General features: G+C 47.4%; 1 protein-coding gene across 3 annotated transcripts in view; it reads left to right on the top strand.

Moving 5' to 3' along the window:
* Positions 1 to 5,099: 5,099 nt before the first annotated feature.
* XYLT1 (xylosyltransferase 1) overlaps positions 5,100 to 25,648 on the top strand; it is a 137,697-nt gene continuing 117,148 nt past the window's right edge. For all 3 annotated transcript variants that reach the window (XM_072349150.1, XM_072349149.1, XM_072349151.1), the window contains exon 1: positions 5,100 to 5,536. In XM_072349150.1, the coding sequence (XP_072205251.1) occupies positions 5,294 to 5,536 (243 nt within the window). In that variant the 5' untranslated portion in view covers positions 5,100 to 5,293. The remainder of the gene's footprint in view (positions 5,537 to 25,648) is intronic.

Below are 25,648 nucleotides of genomic sequence, written 5' to 3' on the forward strand. Positions count from 1 at the left end.
CATGCTGAAGAGTCATTCCAACTGCAGTGCTCCTATGTGGCATTAATACCAGTTTTCAAAACGGATGAGCCATGATGGTGGGCACGAAACCTTGTGTGTTCCTCAGAGGTGGTTCCAACAGTGTGTGCTGTGATGTGGCACAATTTGGCCACCTCTGCCTGTAAGTGATTTGTGTAGCTGCAGGCACGCCAAGCAGCAAACAAACCACTGATTACATGTGTGTGCAAGTGGTCACTCCTTACGTGTGGTCAGTAGGAACCACCGTTAAGCACGGTCAGCAGCAGTGCACTAAGAATCACAGGCAGCTGGTGTGATGCTTCTGATGTGGATAAATCGGCTTCCTAGCTCCTTCCTCTCCCAGTCATGAAGTTCTTCAAAGCAGAAATCGTAATGAGGTGGAGACCATCCAGATGTAGAATATTGTTTCCACTGTCTGCCACTACTAGTTAGTTAGCTTATGAGGACTCTCCTCTGGCTCCTATCTCCATAGGGCTTCAGGAACCCACCTTCTTATCTTGCAAACAATTGGGCTTATTCCCTCTAGCAATGTTTTCTAGATTCTGAACTCTGAATGAAGCTCACATCTTCTGTTCCTATTTATGGAGGTTCTTTCTTTGTGATAGAAGATCTGGGGCACAGACAAAAGTAAGTGCCAGAGTCATTAAAAATAATTCTCAAAGATGGCAAAGGGTGTCTCACCTTTACCAAAATCTTCCCCATGTTGTGTTCAAAATAAGCATTTAGAATACGTTTCCTGTTCCACAAATCCAAGAGCTACTAAAATGAGAAATCACATTGTGTAGGACTATATCAGATCTTTCAGTTTTAGGCAAAATGAGAAAGTATTGAAATCTTCATAAAGCCTGTTTCCTTTGTAACTATTTTTTCAGCAGCAAATGATAGTGGTGTCTCAAATAAGAGCTTAAACACATGGGAAATAGTGCAGGTGAGAGGTGGTAGAAATCTCTGCACATAATTTGCATTGGTTTGGCATTGTGTAAATGTAGTTCCCAAAACTGTGGGTGTTTTGAGAAACAGATTAATCACACAAACAAGATCTCATGTCATTCTCCATGCAAAACTCTCTTTATTTTTTCTTTCTTTTTAAATTCTACTCCCTTTGATTTTCTTCTTTTCCCATTAAGTGAGAAAACAAAATAAGTTAGAAAAGCAAAACCCAGAATGAAGGCCTAAGCCCAAGAATCAAGGTCCTGCTGCATCGCAAGGAAGTGTGATCTGCAACAGTCAGTGGCTGCTTCTAACTTAGATAACCCAAAGTAGGTCACCTTCACGAGTCTTCCAGACTTTCCAACTTAGTAACTCAGAAGGATAATAATACAATTTTTAGTTAATGAGAGAACATCAGAAAAAAGAACTGCAGGAAGCTGTGAACTGCAATATCTCCTTATTGAAGGCACAATGCCACATGGCAAGAACAGATGGGTAATCCTTTTGTGATTATCCTGGACCACTGGCTGAACGAAAAAGCTGTCGCAGCACTGATGGCTGTATATAAAGTACATATACATGGCATCTCCCCTCACTGGTAGTAAAATGCTATATATGTGAGAGGATTATACAGAAAAAAGGACAATTTAGCATGATATCAGAGGAAGTAATTCTTCCTTTTTCCCTCAGTTCCTGAAATGGAGGAAGTATTGTATATTCCACATAGACGTTACATATCTTATACAAATCAAACCCAGAAAAGTACCTGTTTTTCATCTCTCTAATGATCCAGTAGTGAAAATAAGGATTATTCATGTTGCTGATTTTAAATATTGTTATTGGAATGAAATGTTGATGTAAAAAAATCATTTTGTGCATATCTGTAGTGACACTAAAACTCGTGTTTCCATACTGTTAATAAGGAGACAAAAGGGCAGCAGATTCAGAATAGCTTGCACAGAATGCTGGGTGTACAGAAGGACCAGAGATAGAGGTGTTTCTTGCACATAATGGTGACATGTCCATGGACATCAGTTCTGCCAGCATGTGTGCTAAGAGAGAACACGGCCTTTGTAACTTGGAGAGAAGGTAGATATGAAATGACCACATATAAGTGAATCTTCAGGTTTTGTTTGTCTAAGAACAGAAGGCGGTATATTAAAGATACCCATCTTTACAAGAATCGGTTCATTCCAGATCTGCCTTTTCTCCCTTTGCCATGATAACGTATCTGCAGTCTAAATTCTGATGCAATGGGGACGTGGCTGTTCTTAAGAAAAAATGCAAATCTTCACTCTGAAATAACTTAGTCTTTCGCTGAATACAGAATGTGCTTCTATAGTGCCTATGAGTCAGCCTGTGAGTTGGAGTTCAGATAAGCCGGTGCTGTTCCTTCACCAGATGGACCGTAAGCTTTTCAGAGGAGAGGGAAGGATATTGCTTATTAACACTGCTCTAAACTTCATTTATTTCCTTGTACTTTTCAGTACAGTGTCCATGTCATACAGGGAAAGAGGGGATAGGTGCTCTGAAGTAAAAAATGTACAGGAACAGAATCAGGTCATTTGTTTCCATTGCCACAGGTCGGCCCACCTCCCCTCACACACACCCGGGCTGTGTGCTTGTGTCTGTGCACGGGTAACAAATAGTTAAGCCAATTATTGGTCAGGATTTTACAGCAAATATGACAACTCATAGGAGTTATCCTTCCTTAAAACCTCACCTCATTGCTCAGTGCAGCTGTGGTAATACTTTTCTAGGACAAATAAATGCATTTCTCCCTCGCACTTTGCCAGCAGTCTTATGGAACATGTGCAACATCAGAAATGTTCAATGGTAGCTCTCAGACGTCTCCATGCAGCCGGGTTAACTCTTCTCTGCTGCAGCCTGAATCCCCTGAGCTGCTCTTATTCATGAATGCCAAAATAAGAAAACTCCATTTTGTGTTTCGAACTTCTGTGTCATTTCTGATCTGAATTTATCCTTAGGATTTGTGCAATGTCGTTATTCCATTTTTCTGTGAGGTTGTATTTTTTTTTTTTCCTATCTTCAAATTCTCAAGAATCTCAGTTCTGCCTTTTTTTTTTTTATTATTATTTTTTTTTTTTTTAATTTCCTGGTTTGAACCATTTTAGCACAAGGAAAAAAAGAAATTAGCTCAGTTATGCTGCTACTTATTTCTATTTGACCGTTTTCTTTGGCAACAGAGCAAGGATATTAGGAGCGGTTAGAGTTTGTTGGTCATAGCATGGATCTAAAAATGGATGCTGTGCCTCCTGCATTGTCCTTTCCAGATTTTACATCCCCTCTGGAAGTACAGGGTTGTGGAGGACGTAGTCAAAGAGGAAGCCTGATCCCCCCATTTGCTTGCTGAGGCTCCCATCTGTATGCAAAAGACTCAGAAGTTTATGGGTTATAAATTAATGGAGCCAGACTGAATTCTGCTTTATAGTACTTCTGTGGCATCATTTTGAATGCATCTCCCAATTCAGAAAGGTGAAGAGGACCAGAATGAGGTCCTGAGGCCTACAGCTCTTCAGAGCTCATGGTGCTGGCTTCAGCCAGAGTGTTCTGGGTCCTGAGCTCACAGCCTTCCAGGCCCAAGGAAGCTGTGCAGGCAGCTGGTGCCACAGCCACGTTGCTCTCACTGCTTTTGGAAAGGAATGCTCTTCTCAGCTCAAATGGGAGGCACTTCTGCCTGGCATTTGTCAGTAGATTTGCTTAAGTGCATTTACAATGCACAATTATTTGATGGCTCTGAATAAAAATGATCCATCTATTTCCTGAGCTGTGTAGACTATCCATCAAAAATATTCCAGGATGCTCTGAAGCTCTCTAGCTTTATTTTCAAACAACTCGCTTTGTTGTACTGTGCAGCCAGCAAATCCAGTGTGTGTGCAACTGGTGCCCAGTATGGCAGTGCTGAAATGAAGTTATGCTCTTGGCCCATGAAGAGCAGTTTGCCATCACCACAGCTGGCAAAAATTAACATGGTCCCATTGCACAAAGTGAAGGTGAGCCAGACCGTGAATGGATGGTCACAGGTCTTTGTGTTGTCTTACCTGGAGGCTCTAATGGAGCACTTTTTCCTCTCCGCTAGGAGATGTCTTGAAGGCAGTGATGCTGATGGTGAGCCTGTTTGAAAGCACGTGTTGTGTTTGGGCCTGTTGTGGATCCCAGTGTGCTGTGCATGGAGTGGCTGCAGCGGAGCCAATGGTTGCACTGTTGGATGCACAGTGCCCAGCAGCAGTGCAGCACCACTCCTGCCTCTGCAATTCTGCTCCTCTGGTGTGTAGGATGAGCAATTGACACTATTAGAAGATCGTGTTTTTCACCTCTGGATTTGGCTTGATTGCACTTTCAGAGAGACACTGTGTGGGCAGACTGGAACTCCCCCCTCCCCCCCAAACTTCACTGCTATCATCGCACAGGATCTTCCAAATTAGAAAACCAATAAGTACGGGAGAAAAGGGCTCTGAAGCAATCCATTACGCACAGCTTTTGCGGCAGCGGGCAGTTAATTACAGTCACCTGCACCCAGGCCCGGCACCTGCTCTGACACGCCGCGTGCTTCGGGCAGCCCATCCTGCCCGCTGCGGTGGCCTCGGCAGCGCTGGGCTGTGCGTGCAGCTGGCAGCGCAGTGCAGGGCGCCGGGTGGGCGCGGTGCGGACGTGCTGTGAAAGTTCAGCCGTTTGTTCGCCGGTTGGATTTTGCGAAGGGATGCACGTCACGCCGCTTCTGCTTCGATCATTTTTAACGCGACCGGCCGCAATCAAACTGCTGGTGTTCCGGTGCGGTTCTGCTCAGCGCGGCTCTATTGGAGACGGCCGGCAGGCAGCCCCGCGCGGGTACCCGCTCCTCACACCCGCGGCCCCTTCCGCCCCGCTCAGGGCTCTCCGTGCCGCCAGGTGCCGCCGCCCTCCCTCGGAAGGTGGCAGTCGCCACCCGCGCCGGCCTCGCGCCCCTCCCCCGCCAGCCGCGGAGCCGCCCCGCCCCGCCCAGCGGCGGCCCCTTCCCCTCTCGCGGGGCCGGGGCTCGCTCGCCCGCCCGCCGCCAGCAGCCCCCGCCGCGCCCCTCCCCCGGCCGCAGCCCACCCCTCTCCTTCCTCTTCCTCCTCCGCCCCCCCACCCCGCTCGGGGCTCGCCCGGCCTCGGGCCGACACGGCGCCCGCCGCCGCCCCCTCCCCTCCCGCCGGCTTCTCCGGCACCGCGCCGCCACGCGCCGCGCACACCTCCGCCTCCCCACCCCCCGCCCTCCTCCCGCTGCTGACGTCTGGCTCTGCCCGGCTGAAAACTCCGCGCCGCGGCGGATGCGGCGGCTCTCGGCAGCGCGGCGGCGGCGAAGATGGTGGCGGCTCCGTGCGCCCGGCGGCTGGCGAGGCGCTCCCGCTCGGCGCTCGTGGCGGCGCTCACCGTGCTGCTGCTGCAGACCCTCCTCGTCTGGAATTTCACCTCCCTCGACGCCGGAGAGGAGCAGCGCGGCGCCTCCGGCCGCGAGAAGCGGGACCGCGGCGGCACCGCCGCCGGCAGCGAACACCGCGCGCAGCCGCACCGCCGCGGGGCCGGCGCCGCGCACGGGAAGGCGATGGTAGGTGCGGGAGCTCCGCGGGGCCGCGGTCGGGGTGCGGGGCGGTGCCGGGCGGCGTTCCGCGCGGAGCCCTCCGAGCGGCGGTGACCGCGGGCGCGGTGCTGCCGAACTTCGCCTCGGGGCCGCCCGTTCGCCGCGTGCCGAGGGCTCGCTTCGTTCGCCCGTTTGCTTTTATCACCTGAAACCGCGCGGGCACCGCTCCCTCTCGTTCGGTTCTGCCCGGCCCTGTAGGTTACAGGCAACGCGATTTAATGGAGTGACGCCGTTGCCCACCCAACGCGTAGGGTTCCTGAACGCGTTCTCCTTTTTTTCCTTTATTTTCCCCTCATTTTACGAGCCGGGCCCGCAGGCGCCGCGCAGATTCCGATTCGCACCGCGTTTCGGAGCGTTCCGGGGAAGCAGCGAAGCGCCGCCTGTGCCGCTCGCGCGGTGCTCGTGCTGCGGGCTTCGAGCCGTGAAGTTGCGCGCTGTCCGTTAGGAACGTGAGCAGCTCTGTCTGTTCTGGGGTTTCTGTGCGTATCTTGTGAGGGAAAACAGCGCCGTGCGGTTCCTCGCGTGCCAGGTGTGATGCTGAGAGCCCTGCCCGGTTCGGTGCTTGTCTCTGAGTCGTCCTATGTTGGTACGCACCGCTTTGAGAAGTGTAACTATTGGAACTCCACGGTTAATTCTCCAACCCTGCCATCCATCTCTCCTGGTCCCGTCTTTCATCATCTCATCTCCCCCTCGTTTTCCCAGAGCTTTCCCCTCTGGGTGTCTCTGTGTGGGCTGATGTGGACCTTATTGCTGTAAGGTTCCATACAGGGGCAGCTCCAGCCCTGCTCCTCACCTCGGGAGCCCTCCTGCTCCGTGGGCTCTGGGTGGCCATCAGAAGGTGCTGCTTGCAGTTGACTTGCAGACATCCCAGCCCTGTGCCTGATGTGCAGGAGTGGGCACCCCATGTAGGTCTGAGCTGCTGAGAACTGCTTCCCATGCTGGGGCTGTGTTGATGGAGTGCTCGTGTCTGGGAGCTGTTACTCACTGCTGTGCACACACTGATTTGAGCGGAGAACTAAAGATGGAGCTTTGGGGTTCCTGGTAGAAGTCTTATATTAAAAAGCCTACCAATTCTCCTCCTTCTGTAAGTGATGGGACTGCAGCACACCATCCTGCAGCTGGCAATGCCATGCAAGAACTGTGCTGCAGGCGAGTGCTGTGTTGAGAGGGAATGATGCTTTTTTAAGACAACCTCATGGTGCTCGTGGCTGTGTTTCACCTGCACGCAGGGATATGGCTCTGTGCTTAGAGCTGCTTGGTCAGGCTCTGAAAGCCATGTCTAAGACCGAGCCTTTGGAACGTGGGACAGTTTGTGCAGTGCTGTGTGGCTCCTGGCACTCCTGGGTCTGGCTCTGCATTGCTTGTTAACACACGTGCACGTACCCAGCCCTGTATGTGCTGTCTGTCTCCCAGGCAGGCCTGCTTCTGTTTTCAGGCTCAGTTCACACAGAAATTCTCTGTTTAATGGAATTACACGGCTCAGAATCAGTGTGGAAGGTGTCTTTTTCTTCCCAGTGCTTTGTTTCCATGTTAAAATCTAATTTATGTAGTGCCTGTGCAAAGTTGCTCTCCTTTTCAGCCCAAGTTTCCCATAGTTGGTGCATGTCAGGAGGTGCAGGCTGTGTGAGCACAACGCTGCCCTTACGGCCCGATGTTGATGGGCCCAGAGCCCATCCCAAGTGTTTTGTTTTTAAAGATTCTTGTGTCTCAACCAGAAAGCACCGTACAAAAGGCAGCTTTTCTCAGGCTTCTGTCCGAAAGTTGCCCTATGAGGTTACACTGTTGTTATTTTGATTTTTCTACCTTCTGACTGATGTGCAAGACTAAAACCGCGGTGCGTGCCTTACCCTTCTGAGTCAGATATCAGAGAGCAGTGCGAGGATTTGGTCATTCATGTCTGTGGGAAAGGAAACACAATTCTTTGAAGCAAGTGTTTCAGAGGTATTCAGGTTTTTGGTTTTTTTTTGTTAAATGCTGTAGATCCACGTAGCGAGCAATCTCATTTGATACATGGAATAACTCCACACTGTGGGTTTTTGGTTTTGTTTTTTAATAGGTGCCACTGAGCCTAGTTGAACGTCAGTTGCCAAGTTGGCAGGAAGAAATCATTTAGAAAGGAGCTATTCTGCAACTGCAGATGTTCCCGGGGCCGGATCCCCAGGCCGGCTGCATCTGGGGCTTTCAGTACTTATAGGCAGTTTCCTGCAGTTGTTCTATGTTTAATTAAATCAGGTGATAGATATCTTCAAGGAAGTATGAGTTGTACCAGTAGCAGTGACTTCAGCAAGTGCTTGCCACCATGTGTGATGACAGCTGTTGGGCAGCCTTTGCATGAGCTGCAGCACTCCAGCAGTAAAAGCAAGCGAGGATTCAGCAGCAGCTTGCTGCTTTGTTGGGCTTTGTTCGTGCTGCCTGTTTGGGGTGCTGGAAGTGGGTGCTGTGCACTGGGAGTCCAAAGGGGGAGGGTAGAGGAATGTGTTAGGCTGGGTCTGTGCTGCCCTGTGGGTCAGGGGAATAAGCTCACGCAGGTTTTATTTCTCGTGTCCCCCAATTTGTCTACATGTTGTGTGGCACCACTGGGTTAAGAACACCAGGTTGCTGCAGTGTTACCTATAAGGACTCAACAGCTTGGTTTGTAGCACTGTTCTGCAGAAATAAATTGGAGCTTTGTGTGCAGGTGGGTTCATGCTGCACCTGGGTTTGGAGCTCCTGAGAGGGAAAGTTTTCAAGGGGGGAAAAAAACAGGTCTGTTATTTCACCTCTAATTTAATCTTTCTGTTTCAATCAGTGAGTAGGTTCCACATGTTATAGCACACAGGTGATAGCTGTTTCTTCATCTTCCCCTTGTTAATGCAGACAGGTGGCCTCACTCATTCTAGCTCTGATTGTGTTCACCCCCAGGACAGAGTGAGCCATGCCCTGATGTCGGTGTCAGCAGAGCAGCTGAGCTAAGGGCCCTTGGTTGAGAGCAAAATGTATGGCACTGAGCTGTGAGGTGGCTAAAAATGATCCATTTCAAAGAAGTACTGACTTAGCTGTTAAGTACCTTCTGCTTGTTAATGGGACCTTAATCATGGAGCAGTACAACTTCACTAACAATGGAGAAGGAGAATGGAGATGGCTAATTATTTTTTAATGGGAAGGGGGGGACGTGATACTTCTGAAGCTAGGAGCTGTATAATGATGTCTGCAAAGTTTTAGCACTTAACAAGGCACGTGTTAATAAAACAAACAAATCTTTTCAGTAACAGAACTAACGTATGCATTATTTAAGAGGAGCGCTAGAACTGGCTCAGGCTGACAGACTCCTGCAGCAGTTACCTCGTTAAGGATCTTTCTGAGGGATGTGGGAAGGTGTATGAAGTGGATCTGTGTTAATTGGCTGTGCCATCTGAAGTCTCTGCCAGGCCACTGGGGTGCTTTCTTGTTGTGCTGTTTTTTTACTGTGTGATGGGTTTATGCAGGTGTTTCCTTTGAATTAGAAGCATATTATTTTTCATATTTGTTTTTTTAGCAAGGGAAGACCAACTTTAGCTCCGTGCTGCCTGCTGCATCTCCTCTGTCTTCAGAAGTACTTTTCAAAGTATTTTTTTCCCTCTGTATTGGAAGTTCATGATCAGTGATACAGCATCTTGTCAGTGTCTTGGTGAAGAGTCAGGAGTGCAGTGAAAGCAAGAAGTCGGCTTAGTTTAAAAGGACAGTCAAACTACATAACCTCAAGGGTTAACTTTAATCAAGTACTTTCTAATTTTTCTTTACAGTGGTAAGATTAGCTCTTGGACATCACTGGAATCAATGAGAGCTTTTCTACAGGGGGTGTGTTGGGGGGGGAGCAGGAGCAGAATGTGGGTGTGTGTTCTGGCTGCTGTGGAGAGACCCTGGAGAAAACAGGCCTGTACGCTGAGTGACCTTCTTTCCCACTGCAGCCTTCTTGTTGGAAGTAATGTGTCTGAAGTGTGGTTTGGGTATAACACTCACTCTTGGAGCTGTCACTGTGCCAGCTCTGGTTGTGTAGTAGCACAGCTTTTGATGTGTAGTTGTGTTCTAGTTTGATTCTTAGACTTGGGAGCTGTGGTCCTCCCTCATGGCTTACAGTAACCATGTGCCTCTGGGTCTGTAGTGTCTACCCTTGTGGGATGGGTGGGAGGGCTCTGTGTAGGAACAGAGGGTGAAATCCTGGCTGTGTTTCCCTGGCCTCTGGACATCTGCAACAAAACCTTCAGAGCTACGTGTCTCAAAGCAGCCTCTCCTTTTGTGGTTTCCAGTTCTTGAGTGTCCAGATTTGATCCTCTTTGGTCTGATAACTGCTTCTTTTCCTCCAGAGAAGCCGAGCGATGGCAAGCTCTGCCTTTATCCTTTCCACGTTTGGTGCCAGTTATCACAGCTGTCCCATTCTGAGCACTTAGGCTTGGGCTGAAGCTCACAAACACCAGGCTGCTAATGAATGGAGAGAGCTGAGTGCCTCCAGAAGGCAATCGAGCTCTCTCCAGACCTGAATCTCAGCAAATGAGCTGGGGAGATGACTGATGTTCTGCCCGCAGACCTTCTGTGCCTCACAGGAGTCCATCTCTCCCAACACAAGATCTGCTGCTCCGTTCCCCAGTCTGCAAAACGAGTTTGGTGAACTTCCTATTTTTGACAGAAGTGTTGTGGGCTGAAGTAATCAGACCTTGTGAAATAGTTGGAGGTGCTCAGCTAAGACTGGGCCCAGCTTGCCAGCTGCCACTGGTTGGCGTGGCTCCACTGAACTCAGCACACCAGCTGAGGATTCTGGACCCACAAATGTAATTATCACTATAATAATAGTGTCAAACAAGTAATCATTATTTTTACTCTCTCTTTTCATTTCAAAATGAGAAAATGATTTCCTCTTGGATCAGTGAAAGTAATTTACATTAGGCACAATAATGGTCTACATGGAAATATAATTATTATTCATTTGTATGGCACCATCTGGGCACTAGAATATTTTTACAGACCTACATAAGGAAGGGTCCCTGCCTGGAGGAGCTTTTAGGCAGGACGGCAGGTAGAGCAGATAACATCCAAATGAGTCATGAGTGTCACTGCTGTGGTGCTGCCATCACCTGCCTGCTCAGCACTGGGCTTTCACACACTGCCTGGAATTGCTCTGTGATTGGTGTTACACAGCGTGAGGGTAGGATGGGTTGAAAAGTTGATCAGTGGGGATGAATTGGGAATGAAATCAACAGGAGGCTGCTGTTACAGATGGGCTGCCCAGCTGTGTCCCTGCAGGTGAAGGAGATTTCCAGACTTCACTTGGAAGCAAAAATTGTGTCACTGCCTCGGGGACATCTGAGTGCTGTGAGCCATTCCTCAGTGATGCATTAAGCAGAGGGCTGAAGGCTTTCCTCAGGTTAGACATGATCTAGAAGGTATGAGACTGGGCTTTGTAACCTGGTGGGTGTACAAGCAGCAAGTGGTGCTGACCTGAACTCGGTGCGACGTTGCTGAGCTCATGCTTAGTGCCAGGTACCAAAAGGGTCTCATGCCTACGTCGTGTGACCCCTTATTTCTATACATGATGAAGGAATTTTTCCAAGGGCCATTTTTGTTGTTGCTGTTTGTGACAAGGAAATCAAACTTCTCCATTACTATCAGTTCAGTATTAAAAAGTTAGCTGAGGAAGGTTTCATACTGGAGCGTGGTTGGGTCTCAAATGCTTCCCATGTATTTTGTTCTCACGCAGCTGCCCTCAGTGCTGCTCACTTACATTATTAGAGAGCATTAGTAAGTGGAGTGTTTATTTAAAACAATTCTACAAAGAATGAGACTGCGAAGTTCAATTTAACTTGGATTTGGTTGGATGAGTCATGGGCACTCATTTTTCCTTCATGCTGCAGCCTTTGCGTGTCCTTCAGATGTACTTTTTGGTTCAGCTATGTTGATGCTGTCTGAGCATTTTTCTTACAGTTGATGGCATTCTCTGACTTTTCTTAATGCTGAGCTCTAAATTTCATGCTCTCTGAATTTCTGAATGGTCTTTGGTTTTGCTCTTAAAGCCCGGCCTGTTTGTAGTTAGCTTTGTTCTTTGTAATTGCACACTTTGATTGAGGAGGACACATGGTTCAGTTAAAACGTGTTATTTTAAAAGAAAAAGCAGTGAAGGTCGTGACTGTATTGACTACAGTGAAGCAAGTTCCCTGAAATTATATCCAGCTCATTGACCCTTACTTGAGAAATGAACAGACAAACCTGAAAAATGACATTTCCCTGGCAAGCTTTTAGTTCCTGCAGAACGAGCAGCCGCATGCCAGAGATGCACGGACGCTCCTCTTGTCGTGTCCTGGGGCTCAATGGGAGATGGCTGCCTGCACGGTGTGGGGAGCCTTTGGTTGCTGGGTGTTGGCCTGCTTTGTACCTGGGGGTTTTCCCTCAGTCAGGGTAGCATACTGGAAGCACTAACTAGCAAGTGGCTGTTTGCTAATAAGGGTTGTTTAAACTGATCCTCTGTGTGGGAGTGGGGTGTTAGCAGGGAGTCATCAGTCATCTTGAACCCTCTAGCGTAGGATAGGCCGGTGGTGATGCCACTCATGGAAAACAGCAGCTTGTTGCCTTTAGAGGACCAGATTTGGGTAGGTGGAGGTGGTCTGTATGTGGGCCCCTAATTACATTCACTTGGATGCCCATGGGATTGTTTATGCTCAGAGAACTTTCTGTGGAAGCTGACACAGGCCCTGCAGTGCCGTACCTGAGGGCACCCAGCTTCAGCAGCTCAGCCTGCGGTACCTGGAACCCGAGCAAACAAGCTGAAGAGGAGTCAGCATAGTAAACAAAGCTGTTAGTGTGTATAGCAGGGCAGTAATAATACTTTGCACAGCGGCTGTGCCTCAAATTGCTTGCATCTTGGCATTCCCTAGGACTGAGTTTAGTCACTCGCTGCAGAAATAGAAACTCGGAGGTGCCGTGTGCTCAGGGCGTGCGTGGAGCTGCACATCGGCAAGGAGCTCGCCTGTTCCTCCTTGGCAGCCTTACAGGAGACAACGTGCCAGCCTTCAGCGCAATATTTTGATAAGTCATTGGTTCCTATTAAAATAATAATTATGACGATAATTATAACTGTAGCTGGCTCTCAGACTGAGCAGCTGAATGGGGGGGGGGGGGGGGGGGGGGAAGGAGGTGAGGGGAACAGGGCTGTGAAATGCTTGCTGTGTGTGTTTGGGTCCTGCCCATTGAGTTCAGAGCATGTGGCTGAGGATGCTGGGGTGTGGGCTGTGCTGCAGCACTGATCTTCATCCCCTGCCTGAGCTGCTGGTAATGGGGACATGAAACACCATAGCCTGCCTTGATCGCAACATCACCCTGATAAAGTGCTGCAATAAGCTGTGACTGTGGCTTTCTGCTGTTAGCGTGGTGTGCTTTGTTGTGCCTGTGACTTTGCAACAAGGTTAAGGCTCTTGCCCCAGTGAGCATGGATCAGGCCCTGGTAATATTGCTGCTGCTGGGAGGAGTCTGTGCTGGTGGCACCACAGCCAGGGTGGCCCTGTGTTGTGCCTCTCTAATCCAATTCAGCATTAAACATTTACACTAACTGGGCTGCCACTGCCTGACCCCCTGTGCTGAGGGAGCACAAGTGATTAATGAGTATTTATTAGTGAAAGACAGTTTCAGATCTGCTCATTTTCCAGGTTGTAAACAGATCTCCTGCCCTCATGTCCCCCTGCAGTTGCAAGATATGGTATTTTTCTCTTTGGTTTCTTTTCAAGCTGATTTTTGTGTCCCTGGATGCCAAAGGGAAGCAGACGGCGTTGCTCGTTTCCTGGTGATTGTGTGGAGCTGCAGAACGTCTGCATCTGGGCGTGCTGTGGGGTCTGTGGCCTTTTGCACTTTTGCTCATATTCAGCACAGCAAAATTTGACCCAAGTATATTTCATGTGAAAGATAAGGGCTTGTCTTCATACAGCCAAATACGCAGGCAAGAAGTGCTCGACGGGTGTTTGACCCCCCCACAGAAGTGTGACACACATTCTTAAAAATCCAGCCTTAGACTTTCCCTCAGCAGTTCTTTTTCTGTCCGTTTCAGTGCCATCACTGATCTGTCAGCCCATGAACTGTCTCGTGCTGGCTGGTTGTTACCATGAGGATAGCTCATTTTGCAGTTGGAGTCCCTCGGGGGATTTTCACTTTTTAGCTGTGGGTGAGTGTGAAGCAATTCTCACATCACACACTTCCTTGTGAGCGCCTGCAGGCAGAGGGAAGCTGAGTCCTGGCAGGTCATCTGGTTCTTCAGGAGCCCATGCTGGAGCAGCGTGGGCACCTCTGCAGCCAGTGGGGACTTTAGACTTCTTCCAAGTCTCTCCAGTTTTGTAATGAGTGTTGAGTGGCCACATACAATGCCAGAGGGGCTTTCAGTTTGCAGAGGGTGTGACGCTTGGGTAAGTGAGAGTAGGCCCTCAAATTTCATGCTGTCCTGGTTTTAATTAACCTCTGGGTTTTGTTTCTAGTTGAGTTATGAGACCTCCGTAGACTTTGATCTGAACTCTGCCACCTGAACAGACTTGTTTGGTGGTTGGAAGCCATCTGCAGCCAAGGAGCAAGGTGTTGTTTTGCTTGTTAGCAAACTTCTGTCTCGTGTTGCTATTTTTAACCTGCTGTTGTGTACTTCCCCTGCAGCCGGAGCAGTTTGTGCTGCTGGAGCCGTCGTGGCTCAGCCGGCGGTGCTGATGGTGGCACAGTTCCTTCAGAGATGGATTCATAGCATTGGAAAATGAAGTACGGCAGGTCTCTCGTAGCTACTTGGTAATCAGGAGCTTCATCATGGAAGAGTGTTTCTCGTCTGTTGAATGAGTTTGTGGGTGTTCATGTTCCCTGCTTGCTTCTGTCCGTGAGCTGTTTGCATCCTGGCTTGTGGCTGCCTGCTCTGACTGCTTCCTGTTTGTTGAAAATAAAACTTCTGCAGAGTCTGTGTATCCCCACATGTTTAGACCTGTTGCTATGGCTGGGATAGTGGAGGTGCTACAGTAGTTTGAAAAATCTCATCAGTGAAGTTGCTGGTTATTTTATTTTACTTTATTCACCATTTAGTAGGGCAGAATGCATTTGAGTCCTGATGCTGCTGCTCTTATGTGAGGGATGTGTGCCCGTGTGCTGTGTTTCCTTGTTTGGTCTCTGTGCCAGCTGATAGCAGTGAGAGTTGTCTGGCTGGCTGATGGGCTGGGTTCTTCAGGCTGACGATTCTCTTGCAGTGTTTCACTTTGCAGTATCCAATTTAAATGATTCTAAGGAGTGACAAGTCATCATTAGTTTAGTGTTGGTTGAGGCCCTGGTCCTTATCCCATATAAGCATGATGTATGAGAGGCTGTTGTGCACGGCTGTCTTGGAGGCACCTTTCTCAACTGAATTCCAGCTTTTTCTGTGTACTCTCGTGGGAGGCAGGTCTGTATGAGGTTGGGGAACTGAGCTCTGGAACTGAGCTGTGGGTCTGCAGAGCCACTGAGCATCCTTACTGGGAGCTGCAGGTGGGATGTGAAATGATGCAAGAAGAGTCATGTGAATGCAATCACGTTAGGGTTTATGTAGGTTCTATATTTTCATTTAAGTTGTTGGACTCAAATGGATTTTAGAATAAAGGTGTTACAGTTGTCCTAAAGTGCTCCATAATATATATACCATTGATTTGGTAAAAACTCTTCTTTATGTGGGTTTTATAAATACTGGTTCTTTAAAGCCTAAAACTGCTATCAGTCTGATGTTATTTGTTGTTTTAGGCAATGAGTTTGAATCAAAGCTCTGCATTAAAATTATTTCAGCTTTCCATGTCTTCCTGCTCTGCATGGAAGCTGAGGGCAGGAGACCGGCCTGGCTGGGTTCCTCCTGGCTGCAGTGGGATTCCTTGACAGTTGTGTTCTATTTTTAGTGATTTTAGGAGTGCTGAAATTTATAATTTGGAATTTTTCCTGAAGGAAAAGTTTAATAATCATTTAAAGAATTGCTGAAAGCTGCTTCCCACAGGTGTAAGTTGGTGAGGATGCTGTGGTGCTGAGGTTGTGTCTGGCTCCAGGGACGTGCACTGGGCATGTGGTGGCTGTTCACCTGTCCTGTGGAGCAGCTGCTTGGCTGACACTGAGACCAGAATCCTGACCAGTACTGCAGTGCACCCGAGTTGCAGTGGTGCTGTGCCCCAGGGATGGGGGCTTCCGAGGTACCCAGCCCCTGAACAGCTCCCTCATGCTGGGAATGCTGTGTATGTACAGCAGTGTGTGGTCAGGCTGCACAGCCAGCATGGGAAATCTGGCTGCTTGTACTCTTCCTGTCATTGCTCAATTTGCTATTGTTTAAAGGAAACTCTTTTCTTGGCATGCGTGCACGAGGATTTATGTAATAGTAATTATTTTAGTATGTATGCATTTCAAGGATTTTTGGAAGTAGGGAATTCTGTTCAATGACAACTTCATCCACCTGGCTTGGGGATCATGGGATGTCAGAGCAGCTGATGTGTTTCACTGCTCTCTTAACTCCTGACTCTCCTTGATGTTCTCATCCTACTCTCTCTCCTTTTTTGCCAAAAAGCTCCCCCCGATCCCCATGTTGGGCTGAGCTCACTGCTATGGCTCTTCTGCTGCCTGAGGCAGCAACACATGGAAATGCTCAGCTCTGCACTGTGGCATAGCTGCTCCTCAGGGTCCACATGTGTGAATAATCAGACAGTGCTGCCGAGCAGTGCTGGATGTGTACCACAAATGCTGGCAGCTGGTGCTATAGCTGTTTGGTGCTGCCCAGTGCCATGGGGCAGCACATCCCTGCATACAGATCAGCTTTCTGCTCAGGTTCCTCCTCTGCCTGGAGACTTGTTCTTTCACCCAAAGCTGTGATCCCTCACTGCTGGCACCTTTTTGCTTTCCAAGGATGAGATTTTCCTGCTTTCCCTTTAATCCTTTATTCTCACTGATGTGCATCTCTGCTTCTGTTCCTCCCTTTTCAGAGCAGAGAACACTCCTTGTTCTGAGTATTTGAGCAGCACAGTTAGGTTCCCTCTTTGCAGGGAGAGACTGGCTTTGATCAGTAGAAAAAGAAAATGGTTATAGAAATGCACGTTGTGCAGTTTTTGCATATTCTGAGTGTCTTTGTAACCCGTGCATAGCACATCGCCTCTGGCTGCGTGTTCCTGGCACACGGCTTCTGTTTGTGCCACCAGAGACCTTGGCAGAACCTCACCTTTTATGTGAACCCACAGTCCTTTTAGGTATTGGTGTTGTGAGTAAGGACTTGATGATGTGGGAAACTGGTGGTGAAATAAGCGGAGATGTGAGGTTAAGGTGCAGTTTATTTCATACCAGGTCCCTGTGGGAATTCTGTGGCCTCAGATGCAGTGAAGTTCTGTGGCTTCTGTGACCCATCTGAGTATGTTGGGTAGACTTGGTGATCTTAGAGGTCTCTGTGATTCTATTTATGTTATTCTTCAAAGAAATTTTTAATCATGCTCTTCAGATGCCCTTTCAAACTGATGTTATATGTGAGATGAACTTTGCTTGCTTCTTTACATTAAATCTAAGTGAAAATGCTACTTTTTCCAACTCTATCTGACACACTGCTGAGATTTTCTCTCTGTATGGCAGCTGTGGGTTTATTTTGTGAGCAGTCTGTAACACCTTCATGTGCTTGGGCTGGGTTGTGGCGTGTGACTCCTTGTTTGCATCCTATTTCACATTGATGGCATTTTCACACTATGGCTGTGCAGAAAGGCAGCACAGATCCTGTGCACAACTCACTCAGAGGCCCACATTGAAACAAGGGATGGGGTGAAAGCAGAGCAAGCAGGGCAGGTCAATTTATCACAGCTTTCTGAGGTGGGTTTGTATCCCAAAGCCTTGGGAAGTCCACTTGAAGCCATGGTAAGCAGGAATGTACATGTGAATAATGGGGGTGCAAATCTTTTTCGATCAGTTCCAAAACTTATATTGGATAATAACCAAGGCTGGAGGAAAATGTACGGAAGTGGCTATGTCTTAAGTCTTGGGGTCTTAAATAATATGCTTTAGGAAACAGCAGTTGAGTTTATATTCTCTTATTCAATCAGATTGGAAGGGATGAGCGTACTTCTGAGGCTATAAAGTCCGAGTGAACTCTCTGAAAAGTAGCAGGATAAAATACACACTTCTTGTTTTCCCATTTCCCTGGAAATTACTTTTTTGCTATGTGTATGTTCTTTATGGTAGCAGCTGCTTTATGAGAAGCATCTTTCTGTGTTGATTTCAATGGCAGCAACAGGAGAAGACTGATAGTTATTTATATGGATGTTAAAAGAGCTCGTGGAAACATAGCATAGAGTGTTTGTTATATTTTGTAAGTAGAATGGTAAAAAATGAATAGCTTTCTGCTTTGTTTGGGTGTGCATCTTCTCAAAGAGCACTGTGGTTTGTGTTCTGCAGTATGTGTAATGGGAAAGCTCCAAACTGTTCCAGCATACACTATTAACTGTAACACCTTTTTGACCTTCTCAATGCTACTTAGAGTTGAATTAACTTTAGGAGTTCCGCTGTCTGGTGCTATGAAGTGTCTGATGTGATCAGTCTATGGAACTGGTGGCAGAATCCCCTCTTACACCAGAGAAGTTTTCAGCTTATGCCTTAGCATTTGCTCCAACATTTATCCTCTGCGTTGGAAACTCTTAGCCCAGCTGTGAGACCCGCAGGTTGGTGATGGTCAGTGTTGGTGTGCTGCAGTCACATCATCTGCTGCCTTGCACTGCTTTGACGTTTGTTGTCTGAGCTTTGGGTTGGTGCTTCCTTTAATGTGTTGTACTCAAAATCAAGCTCAGTTCTGATGCGCATTGCCAAAGAGGCATTGCGAATTCTGCTCTTACATGGAGTGGCATGGCATGATGCGACATTTGTACAATGGCAGATAAAAGGACATGCTGAGCTAATGGTTACAGCCCTGCTGTCATTGTGAAACACTTGATTATCTTTTCCCCTCCCTGCCTATGAAAGACACTTGTCCCAAATATGCCATAAGTAAATACATCTAGTATAAATAGTTTTCCCTGTGCCACATTTACAGCAGAACCATCCAGCCTTGCACAAATGTATGTATACATATAGATGTGCACACTTAGGCATGTTTCTTATGGCCTTCTGCAAAGCCCAGGAAGGCACATCTTGCAGCAGGAAGGCAGAATGGAGGGCTTCTGATGACCTGTAGTGCAGTGCAGCCCAGTCTGCTCGGGTTTGTCCTTTGCTAGTGGTTGGTGGGGGTTCCATGGGGCTCCAGTGGGTGGTGTTGGTTGAGGGAAGGCAAGGACACTTGTTCAATCCAGAGCAAAGATCAGTGGAAAAGGACTTGGATAAGTGGGTAAGATTTGTGTTCCTACAAGTCTTGGTTGGTAGGGGAGCACAGGCTGTGTGCTGTGTTGTGCTGTTTGCAGATTGGCTCCTGGTTCTTAACAGAAGTGTTGCTCTGAAATCTTCTGCTGTGCATCCAAAAGCTTCTGTCACCTTCAGTTTCAGGTTAAAGCTGTGCAAAGACTTCCGTTGTTTTGCTGTTGTTTGTTTAAATAAACATGCTCAGATTCTCTTACTCTGGATGAAAAGCAATCTGCTACTTTTTATTTATTTTTCTCTCATTGTAGCTATTCTGTCTGGCAACTGTAACACAAGCTGCCAACTAAGCTTGTTTCATATTTGCAACATGACAAAGTGCATCCTTGGCACCAGTTCTGTGTTGCTGGGTCAGAGAGAACAGTAAGAGATTTGAAAAGTAGCCTGTCCTTATCTGAAGGAGATGTTGATAATCCGTGACCTTTTTAACAACATGGAAGTGTAATATTTTGTTACTTATTTGCAGCCTCCTCCACTGATAAGGGTCTGTGAGATCCTACCAGTCTCTTGCAGATTGCAGTATCTTTTCCTCCCCAGTGCATTAAAGTAAGCCTCAGATGAGGTCCTGAGATCAGCTTGGTGAGCACAAGATGACGTAGCGAGGTGCTGTCCTTGTTAGTTTATCTTTGGTACCTGGCAGTTCTTCAGAAGCTACCACTGGATGTGCCATATATTGCCTATGTTGGCAGCTCTTGCTGCCAGCTTACAGCTGGTTCAGTCTTTTATGGATTTCTAAATCATTTGAAACATTGAACCTCAGGGTAAGGCTATGTACTGAGTAGATTTGTGTTCGTGATAAAGCAGGACAGATGTGCCAAAAATGGAGAAATTAATACTTTTTGAAGGCAGTATCTCTCTAACATCAAATGAATTCATAGCTTGGATTATCTTTTGATCTAAAGTATCAATAATGCATACCTTACATTTTGGTGTTCTGCCAATAATTTCAGGTTCACGTTAGAAACTGTGGCTCAGGCCCATGAGCGGAGTGAACCTCTGTGGAACTTTTCCCTTGCTGAGATTCCATAGGGGTGATGGATGGTGGGTTCCTAGCAGAGGAGTGAACTTTGCATCCATGTGAGGGAGGCTGCATGCAGTGACTGTTGCACGGTGCAAGCGGCTGCTCTCATTGCCCCGTCTCATACCTCCTGCTGAGCTCAGAAGATGCCATGTATTGTTGCTGGCAGAAGGATCAGGCTGTGCTGGGAGACCTCTGGACTGCAGAGGGTTCAGGGTGCTGAGGACAGGAGCTGTAAGTTTTACTCATCCTGACCTTTCTGGTGGCCTTGGCTGCCCCCTGGGCCTCTGCCGCACTCTGTGCTCAGCTTTTTGTCTCTGCAGATCATGGTAATTTTCTTTTGAAGCAGGAATGCTGTTGCTGTTTAGCATGGAGAGGCCCCACTGACAGCGGAGGCATCTGGGGGCCTTTGTGTTATGGTAGTGGTGGGCAGTGTCAGAAATAAACCAGCATAAACAAGCCCAGCCTTGGCTGTGGATGTGCTTTGGATTTAAAGGCAGAATTGTGCATAAGGTTGTATTTAACTGGAGGGAGCTCAGCATGTTATGAGAGAAATATTTAACTGTAGAGTTCTGCAAATTTTGAAGGTTCGTTTTACTTTTTTTGTTTTGTTTTTTCCCTTGTTTTTTGTTTTTCTGGTGTGAGTCTAAAGCACCGAGCAAAATACGCTCCCTGTTTTTTTGAGTTGAACATAATTGATCCCAGGCTGTCCTGGAAGCTCTCAGCAGATGGAAGCTGCTTTCTCTTTATCCATAAGCTTCTTTTTTTTTTTTTTCATTTTGTGAGACTTTCTGGAAGCTTCCCTGTTATCTGACAGCTCCTGTTGAGTACTTTGTCTTTGGAAGCTTCTACCGCATTCTCTTCAAAGCTCTGTCTCATCGTATTTGTGTCCATGTTAATAGAGAAGTCCTTCAGCACTCCATTTCTTGGCTGTTCCAGGTGTGTTGGGTCACCCGTGCTGCTCCTCTCAAGCACAGCGTTGTGCAGACACTGCCTGGCCAAGTGCGTGTTGCAGGGCCAGGAGCTGGGCAGCACGTGCTGCTGGAAGGGTGCTGACAGCAGTGGTGAGCCCTGTCAGATGGAGCTGTCTCATGGGTCTGTTATTCTGAGCAAATAAAGTCACTTCTATGTGACATTTTGATGTTGATCTGTTCTTCCTTTGGATTCCCGATTGTTCACTGACTTGTCAAACACTTTCTATTACCGCTTTGATTGATTTACCAGAAGTCGTCCTACTTTGGAAGATGAATTCAGGAGCTCTGATAACAACCTCTAGGAAGTGCTGTGGTTTTGAACACCAATTCCAAGAAAAAATTGGAAGGAAACATTATTTTTGTGTTGAATGCAGTTGCATAACGTTCTCGGATGGGGAGCTCGCATTGGGTGCCTTCAAACAGTGCCTCAGGCAGATGCTTTGTGCAGCTCTTTCACAGTTACAAAAAGAATCAGTGCTGTCTTTAGAGCAAACCTGCAGGAGAGTCACCCTGCTCTGTGATTCATTTTACATCAAGGATTGATTTTCAGCACCCAAGTGCAAAGGTTCACACACCTGCACAGAATAGCTGAGTGCACGTGATTGCACGGCCTGCAGGAGAGCAGGGAGGAGAGCTTCCAAACAAGTGCTGGCTTCCAGAGCCACACATACCCCTCATTTGAGACATGATGTTTATTCTAGAGGAAGTTTTCCAACAGCTGTGGGCAAATACAGTGAGTTCTTGAAAACAATAATTCTTGCATGAAATAATGGCCGGTGCATTCAGAGACCCTTGCAAGGAGTTCTACAGGTGCTGAGCCCATGCTCAGTGCACTGGAAGATGGTGCTTGGCTGCACACCTGGCACTTGTGGGTGTGCGAGAGCTCCGTGCAAGGTTTCAAAGGTGGCAGTGTCGTACTGTCACCTTCTGGCACTGCTGTCACCTTTCATTCTGTTGCACTGGCTGTGAGATATCTCCCACATACTGTACTTACTGAAAGATGTGTGTGTGTAATGGTTGCACGTTAGGGTTTGTCATGCCTTAAGAATGCAAAGCATAGAAAACCTTAGAGAAATTTTATCAAGAAAATCTATATAGAGTTAAATGTAAGATTTCCAACTCTGGTCCTTAAGCAGAATCCAGGTCATCTCCAGGGCTGGCTGCTGTTCAGCTCTGCAAGCAGTGGCTGTAGTTCACCCCTACCTGGAGTTCTGTTTTATTGTTAGGTGTGTGGATGGGTGTAAGGCAATGTCTGTGTCTTTACCAAATGGAAAGAAGTTCATCAGAAAGTGCCTCTGCTCTGAACACGTTCGGGTTTTCTTTACTGCAATCAATACGGTTATTCATGGCTCTCTGCTCGCAGCTCACTTGTGGCTGTATTTAACATATGTCATTGCACCGGGCTACAGCGCTTTGAGAGCGCTTGTTGTTGTACAGATGTGTGCTGCAATGGGAGCGGTGTTGTATATGACCGCTGCACGCTGTGTAAATCTGCTGCTGTGAGTGTGAGCCCGGCTTGGCAGATGGCTGATGTCTGTTTTAAATTCCTGCAGCAGCCGAGGCCAGCTCAGCAGATCAGTCTGGGTGTGCTCAGCAGTGCTGCAGCTTTGCATGTGGAATTGCTCAGGTCGTCTGCATAGTTTGCTGAGCACTGATTTGTATTAGGTGATGGTGAGGCCTGCGGTATGTGTCCAGTGTTTGTGAGGGCACGTCCTCTGCTGGCAGAACAGATCTTCAGGAGTTCTTGGCCTTTTGGAAGGAGATGAGCATTTAGTTTTCAGTGACTGCGTTCTTTGAAGGGTCCCTGGGCATGTAGGAACTGGCTAAAGCTGCAGCCGTGGTTGTGGTTTCAAACATCATTACCTCTGCAGTGAATACAGGCTGCAGAAGGCCAGACCAACCAGTGTTGGATGCCTGGTGATGAGAGCATGGCCCTGGGGCATGCATGGCTGGGGTAGGGGCACAGTGGGGCTGAAATCTGCCCCGCTAACAAGGGGAAACTTCCACACAGCTTATAGGTAAGCACTAGGGTAATTTCTTTAATAGTAACTTTTGTTCCTCTACAGATGGGACAGAAGAGGCCGATGTGGAGTTATGCCTGTATTCACTACCGTGTCAGCCTTTCAGGGCGAAGCCTGATCATGTAATGTGTGAGATAGGTGCGGACTCTGAGATTGTCACAAAAGACAGACTTATTGTTTCGGCTGCTCTGTTGCAGACTACAGATTGCAGTGTGAGGGGAAGATTAGGGTGCAGCCTTCCTGAGATGCCATCCGCTGGGGTGAGGGAGGTGCCATGCTTTGGGCATTGGGCTACAATGTGTGCCTAGAGTGCCTTCATTCTTCTCCATCAAATTGTTTTAGATTGGATTAAGTTAGAGCAAGCTGTTACATATTAATGCTGGAAATCTGGTAAAATAACAGAGTATGATTTGATCATTTGTTCTGTCAAGAGAGCATGCAGCTCTGCCAAAATAATATCAGCAGTAGCAGCAACAAATACTTTAGAGACTGTGAGAGCAATAACCCTTTTCTTTGCTTCATTGCATCCTAAGCTTGCAGTAAATGTGGTGGAAGAACGAAGCCTCCTTCCTTGCCTGACTTTGACCCACATGCTGGCATTGTGCTCTGGTGAGGTGGGGAGCTGCTGCCCCAGGGATTTGTGTTACCAAAACTCAAGTAGGCCTTAACTAAAACCTGCCTGTCTTTTACCTTTCCTGTGGCCCAGCCTTGCTCTGTCAGCCTGATGGCTGAGCTCCCTGCCACGGAGTGCTGGGCCCAGCTGTAAGGGGAGCAGCTGGGTTCCTTCTTCACACTCCATCACCTAAATACTCATTCTTTAAACCCTCTTTATTTTTTTTCTTTTCTAGTCAATAAGCAGACAAGATCTGAAAGTGGAAGTGTGACATGATGGCTGAAGTGATGCAGTTACTGCAGTCAGAATCTCATTTACTCAAATTGCAACCAGCCATGCTTTGCATAGTGGGCATAAACTGAGCTCTGCAGATGCTGCAGTGTTACCTCCTAAACATAAAAGTGTGCAACAGGCAGAATTATTGATGTGCACCCTGTGAAAATCCCCCAGAAGCCTTTTCTTGCAAGTGCTCTGTGTGAGTTGGCTTTAGTTATTAATAAAATTGCTTATCCTTGTTTGTCATTTGCTGATGTGTAGCCAGGCAATTGTTATAGAGCTATGGGGCCTTCGTTGTGCTTGGCCACAGGTTGTAACAGCATTGGCTAAAAGGTTTTTTCAGGAACATCGGTGTGATACTGAGCTGATTGTATGGGTAGCACTGCAGTGCTAAGTGTCACAGCCACTTGGAGCTGAGGGGGGATGTAAGCATGTGGTGTGCACTGACAGCCTGTGGGTGATCAGCTGAACTTACTTTCTGCAAACAGAATGTTTGTTGCAGGTCTTGAAAGTTGCACTAAATTGTGTTTATCAACTTTGCCTGCGTACCAAGTGAAATGCAAGGTACTGGGGATAAAATGGTATTATGTTGGGAGAGTCAGTTCTGTAAATGACTAGCAGAATAAATAATGCCCTGTTTATTAAATGTACTCAGTGCAACCATTCGATTATCTGAGTGAAATCAAACCACTCTCCAGCTTTGTCAAAATTTTAGGACTAAGGTGTGTTGAATTTATTCCTTATTGTGGACTGGAACAGATCTGGCTGTTTATGTCATTTAGGAATTACTTGGAAAGCACCATGGAGCATCTCAGAGTCACACTGGAGCTGTCCATGGCCTCCTAAAAATTACACAGCAAGAGCTTGTTGTTCCATGAGATACAGCTGAAGGAAGAGTTACAGAGCAGGAGGTGCATGGCCATGGTAGGAGGACATGACAGCTCTTCAGCTGCATCTCAGCTCTGTGGGGCTGTGTGTCTGCGTCCCTGCTGGTTGCATTGGGATTGCTGTGTGGGCTTCACTGGGTCACTTCCCATCCAAGAAAAAGGAGAGTGAAGCCATGAAGCTTTCAAAACTACTTTGTTTAAAGCTTCATAGTCGTCATTCAGTGAACTTGGCTGGTACACCTCTGTACCTCTGTAATGCTCCTGAACACTAACTTGTCCTTCTGCCCACAGCCTCACAAGGAGTCCACTCTGTGCCTTGCAGCCTGGGAGGCTGTGGGGCACTGATCTCAATGCAGCCCTTTCACCTCTATGGCAAGCTTGGCCTCAAGGTAGGCTCAGACAGACACTGCCTTGCTGTTACACAAAGAAAATTGTTGCTCCTTGGGGAAATAACAAAGTTGGAGCTCTGGTGCCAAGCGTTATATAGAACTCTATATAGGACAGCAAATGTTTGCATTTGGAGAGCTCTCTGCCTCGCTGCTAACAAGAGCAGATTGTGCAGGAGGGGAGGGTGTTTGTTTGGCCTTCCAGACCTGTGCAGTAATGGGTAGCGTTGCTGTTAGGATTTGGTCATTGCCCAATCCTTTTTTTTTTCTTTAGATGCCATCAACTGATATATCAGCTTTAAACTGGAAGGAATCATTCGTAGCAGATTTCTGTGCAGTGATATAATAATTCCCCTGCTCAGTACGAGTGATTTTATTGCACGGTTTCCGCACCAAAATGTATGTATGGGAAGAAAGAGCATGCTAATTTCTCCCACGTTGGAAGCAATAAGAAAGCGAATTTTGGCAAAGTTAAAAGCTAAGAGCATATTTGCTGAGTAGTTAAAAGCAATTATAAAGCGTTCATCATTTTACAAAATACCCTTTTTGGCTTCTGACCAGGTGAT

Source organism: Excalfactoria chinensis, chromosome 14, assembly GCF_039878825.1.
Source record: "Excalfactoria chinensis isolate bCotChi1 chromosome 14, bCotChi1.hap2, whole genome shotgun sequence".
NCBI classification, from domain to species: Eukaryota; Metazoa; Chordata; class Aves; order Galliformes; family Phasianidae; genus Excalfactoria; species Excalfactoria chinensis.